Here is a 5,251-nt window from a genome sequence, read left to right as displayed (position 1 = left end):
ATTATATTAGCAGAACCTAATTTAGCAGAAGCAAATCAGTCCGTTAACGATTTCCAAAGCTATCAAAAACGCTAATATGCTAAATGAGAAGCTAATTTGTCTATTAGGGGATTAGCAGAACTGTGAACACCACTGTGGGTTTCAGTAATAAATGTTTATTTTAAAGCTTAACTAATAGTTGTTTCTGCCTGGTTTTAGGTGACAATCAACAGCAAAGGCCTGGTGTACTCTGTGGTTCTGCTGCTGGCCTCGGTCTCCCTCACCGTGAGTACAACCTGACCTCTGTTATACATCACAGATCTGATTCTGAGCGTAAACAGACTCACTTCTTCCTGTTCTCCCTCACACACATCATTTTGATCCTATCATCCCAAATCAGTGAGAGCTTTTGATAGACTTCTGTAAAACGTCTTTGCGACTGGACTCTCAACAGTACGGCTCATTAAAGCTCGTCTGTCTCTGTTCATCACTGCTCAGGTTCTGTGCGTCCATCTGAACCGCTGGAGGTTGGACCGCAGGCTGGGCCTCTGCCTGCTGCTGTTTTACGCCATCTTCCTCCTCTGCTCTGTCGGCTTTGAGAAGCTGTAGAGGAACACGCATACACACACACACACACACACACACACTGTCCCACACAGACCAGGAGCCTGATTAGTTTGAACCCTTCACTGCTGCCATTAAACAGACATTTCATTAATTAAATCCTCACAGTGGCTGTTTAAGCAGCATCACTGTGACACCAGGTGTCTGTCAGTTATGTTTACCTTTGATAAACAAGTGTTTTAAAGTTTTGTACCGAAGCACCTTCAGCACACGTTTTGTGAAATCAAACCCAGCTGCACTTAACGTGTCACAACAAAGTTTAAATATAAAGTGTTGAATTTGTATCCCTGCACCCCGAAAGCGTGTCGGTTTTGGGCACCTCAAAGATATTATGTGTAAGATTATATAGTTGCTTCTCAGTTTGTGCTCCCGCTTCCTGTTTAGTGTCACGGTTTTTGTCACACCTCTGTGGCTGTAAATGGTCCAGCATGGCTGATAGGCACACTGCAGATATTTGCACTAAGTCTCTGTCGCCCCCTCCTTCAAAAGCCTCTGGGCAGAAGTGGTTTTGAGTGTCTGCTCGGTGAGTCCTCGAGTGCAGTTCTTCTTGAGGTACGAGTGCAATAAAACCCTTTGTTCTGCAAGCTTTCTCCTCTGTGCCTCAGACTTTGTTCTTTGAGCTCTTTAAAGAAAAAGAAAAATTGGAAAAGCATCCTAGAAGGATGAGCAGGGGGTCTCTGCAGAACGTTTTCTTGTGGGCAGAGACGGCCCTACTTGTGGAGTAGCATCTATTGGACAGGAAGCAACATGTTTTTTAAGATTAATTTTAATCATAACTTGAGAAAAGAAGGTGCTAGCTGCATGAAATTTGAATGTCATACATATGGAGGGATGTGTACAATCAAAACACCCCTAACCAGCCTGTAAAATGATTGCTAAAAATTTATAATGAATATGAAATTAGGCATAATTTGAGACGCTTGCCGCATGAACTTTTAAGTCAAATTATGTTTACATTTTCACAATTTTTATTTGAGTCATTGTTCTGTTTTAAACTGTACCTAGACAGTCAATAAATCAGACGTCAATCCGACCAATCACGGTTAGGAAAAACTCCGCCCACATCAAAACCTCCACCAAAGTGTGTAGGGCTGGCTCCGCCCACAAGACAACGTACTGCAGAGACCCGTACTGGAGAAGGATCAGCAAGTACAAATGTAATTTGATGTACCAAAAAATCTAGTTATATACTAAAAAGTGCATTAGAACATTTCAGAGATTTTTGTTTTTTTATTTCAGTCGGGCTAAATTGGCTTCAATACAAAATAAATGTAAAAAATAAAAATAATACAACAAAGTACGTCATTATACAAATACTCATGATAAAAGTCTGACATTTCAGAGAAAAACAAAAAAAAATGATTTCAAACATGTTACAGTCATAACAAAAAAAATAGAAAAGTCATTACAGTACATAGAATGCATCAGGAGCTATATACTGAAGTGTTCGCAATACCAGATTTTTTACAAAAATTCAACTAGTAAAAACCCCAAAATACTAACAGGATATCAGGCAATATAAAATGTAGAAAATAAAAAAAACAAATTGAAGAAACACTTGTGATATGAAACTGTGTCTGTTCTGCATGCAAACCAGCCTCAGTGTTGTAAATGAGTTCAGCATGATGTGTGAAAGGAAATATAAAGCTGCCAAAGTATTTTTAAAAACAGAGAACTCAAATGATGCAACAGTATGGTGACGGTGAACTAAAAAAAAGTGATGCTTTTAGTTTAGTTTGATGAACTCTACAGTCTCTCTCGTGTAGTGTCTGAAACAGCTGATCTGTATTTTAATACACTGAACCATAAAAAGAGTCATTCGCCATCAAGTTTTTATACTAACTTATTTTACCGCCTTTGTCCTGCTACTTCGTCGAGACGAGTTGCTGTGATCTGTGGCTGTTTGGTTGTGGAAAACCTCTTAAAAAACGCACAGTAAATGCTCCTACGATGGGACAACGGTACACACGGACAAAAAGCCACTAGAAAAGCAACAGTCAGACACGATAAGAACATCCTCGGACCGAACATCGTCTCTGTGTCATTTTCGGAGTAAAAATAGATCATTTGGGGAGACTTTCTCAACAGTCGACGCTGTGTGAAGGGCTGCAGATTATCAGCTCTGATGCTAATCTTTGTTTTCCTCTCTCTCTCCTGGGAGCTACCATTGAGAAGGCAGTTGCTGTGGTTACTGCATGATCTTAGTACAATACGATGTGTAGAGGAGAAAGGCTTATAAAGCTGATCTGGGATCTTAGGTGGTCCGGACTGAGAGGAGGTCTGACTATTTGATCTGGGAGTTTGTGGGGGATGTGGGGTTGGTGCTCTGATGTCACTCGGAGGCAGAGCTCTGGTTCTGCTGGTATATGGAGGCTTTGTCCTTCAGCAGAGCCAGACACAGGTGGCAGCTCCAGCTCCCTGCAAACAACACAAAACAGGAACATGAAGCAGCAGGTCGACAACGGAGAACTAAAAACATGTCGCTGCCGCTCAAAGCTCCAACATCAATCATAAAGCAAGAAAAGATGCCTACATTTTCATGTTAAAACTTTGTCTGCTGCCACTGGCTACCATGGTAACAACATACCTGTCTGTCACTCCCTGGCTGCCAAGTTAATGAGCTGCAGCAAGGAACTGAAATAAGTGTTTTATGCAGCAGATACTTAAAAAGACCCTTCACTTCCTGTTTGGAGGAGAACTAATTTAACTGAAATATAAGTGAATTTTTGGGGGTGAACTGTGTATTTTGGGAGGATTTGTGAAAGTAAAGTGTTTGTTTGCAGAAGACTTGTCATTTTTTGATATTTCAAAAGTTGCTGTGTGACATCATCAGCTGCTGGCTGGATATTTTTCCATAGAATAATCTCTAAAGATCGTGAAGCCCAAGCAGTGATTTTTATTAAGAAAATAAAATAAACATAAACAATATCAAAATGCCAATTCAGCCAATCAAAGTTCACCTTTCTGTAACTCTTTTAAAGTTTTAATTATGTTTCTACTTGGACGTTTGAGCAGCAGAGCTCCAAAATGGACTGAGTTTTCTCCTCAGTTTCACCAAAATCCCACTGATTGTTGGTTTGGTTTAAACAGGTTCTTTTGCTACGTTGTGTCATATCACGCTACTCTAGACTGAGCTGCTTGTTTTGATGTATCAACACAACAATGACCAAAACTATTAGGACCCCTGATTGTTCGCCATGACGCTAAAAGTATCTACACACAGAATGAAACTTTAACGTGTTTATGTTCATCCCTCAGGAAAACCTGTGGCCTCTCAACAAACAATGAGAGAAAAAAAGGCAACAGGTCAGATTAATGGCTGCTGCCATGACGATGACCTTTATAACAACAAGTCTTCCTAATCAGGTGACCTCCACTGTAACGCAGCGGCTTACCCTCTGGTGGTTCGGTCATGGGTGGAGTTAGACAGTACATGTGGTATCCTCGGTCACAGTCGTCACAGAACAGCAGCTGGTCCTGTAGAAACACAACAATAGGTTGGCAAACCCGAACAGAAAATCAATCAAAGTGTTGCCACCGTCTGATTCTGTAATAACTGCGTAAATAATTTGACCATTTAAAATAGAAGGAAACAAGGAGAAGCTGAGGCACTGAGTATTTTACACTGACAGATGCTCTGTGTAAAGTTTTCACAAGTGACCCAATATTCAACCTTTAAATGGAACTGAAATATGGAGCATGTCAAATCATCTCCAGAGGATAACTGCAGACCTTTTCCATCACTTACAGCCAGCTTGCTGACATTCACTGCATCAGCTCAAATCAAGCCCAGGCCTAATTATAATAACTGTGAGAACCAGCTCTTTTTGGGAAACGTCTTCTGACATATGAAAAAAGAAGATGACCCTCCTTATTACTGGAACTTTTAGTAGTAGGTGCAGCTAGTGAACCAAAGACAAACTCTTTTCTGAAGACTGGAAAAAATAATTAAATTACAGTTAGTAAATTTAACTGTAGATTTATTATTTTACTTGTTTTCGAGTTTAAAAAAAAATCTGAGACACTATAAAATGATTTAGACTTTATCTCTTTTGCACTATTTAACCGCAGTGCATGAACCCCAATGAGCTCTTGTAGGTTTAACCAAACACTTAGAGATTAATGCAACTTAGGGGGAATTTCATTTTTTTAAGCAGCAGAAGCCTGGAATCAAGTCAAGAAATGACAGAAGATTAAATGAGGTTTTCTTTTTGTAAACCACACATTTAATATTATGAAAATGATTTTCTAGCCATTAAATATATATATTTACAAAAATATTTTCTACATCTGATAAGCACATAAAATTGCTGTATATTTGGGTCTGCAGCCTAGAGCAGTGGTTCCCAAACTTTTTATCTTCTGACCCACAAAATATCCATGGCAAAAACTTGTGACCCCAAATATTACTGGTCTGAGTACACAAACTTTGTTAATAACCCTAAAAACACAGGTTTTTTGAAATTCCAAACAGCTTATACACAAATATAAATACTTATTTATACTTTTTTGTGTTTTTGTAATAGTTATAGGGAAAATATTACATCAGCAATTATTTTATTACCCTTAAAATTGATTTCTGGAGATTATCCAAGGTGCTTCATGACCCATAATTGGGTCCCAAGCCCAACTTTTGGAACCAAAGTGC

The 5,251-nt window shown here is 39.2% G+C and overlaps 2 protein-coding genes across 2 annotated transcripts in view; one reads left to right on the top strand and one right to left on the bottom strand.

The window, feature by feature from the left end:
- Nucleotides 1-1,187, top strand: part of slc24a6a (solute carrier family 24 member 6a) — a 14,005-nt gene extending 12,818 nt beyond the window's left edge. The window contains exons 16-17 of the mRNA XM_014006202.1: nucleotides 199-264; nucleotides 478-1,187. Of these exons, the coding sequence (XP_013861656.1) occupies nucleotides 199-264; nucleotides 478-588 (177 nt within the window). The 3' untranslated portion in view covers nucleotides 589-1,187. The remainder of the gene's footprint in view (nucleotides 1-198; nucleotides 265-477) is intronic.
- Nucleotides 1,188-2,333: 1,146 nt separating this feature from the next.
- The window catches only part of LOC106516046 (zinc finger protein ubi-d4), a gene marked incomplete in the record, with an annotated part of 7,641 nt that continues 4,723 nt past the window's right edge, over nucleotides 2,334-5,251 (bottom strand). Inside the window, 2 exon segments of the mRNA XM_014006216.1 lie at nucleotides 2,334-3,021; nucleotides 3,999-4,080. Of these exon segments, the coding sequence (XP_013861670.1) occupies nucleotides 2,936-3,021; nucleotides 3,999-4,080 (168 nt within the window).

The sequence above is a fragment of the Austrofundulus limnaeus genome, unplaced genomic scaffold (assembly GCF_001266775.1).
Source record: "Austrofundulus limnaeus strain Quisiro unplaced genomic scaffold, Austrofundulus_limnaeus-1.0 Scaffold1, whole genome shotgun sequence".
NCBI classification, from domain to species: domain Eukaryota; kingdom Metazoa; phylum Chordata; class Actinopteri; order Cyprinodontiformes; family Rivulidae; genus Austrofundulus; species Austrofundulus limnaeus.
This window is presented reverse-complemented; position numbering and strand designations above follow the sequence as displayed.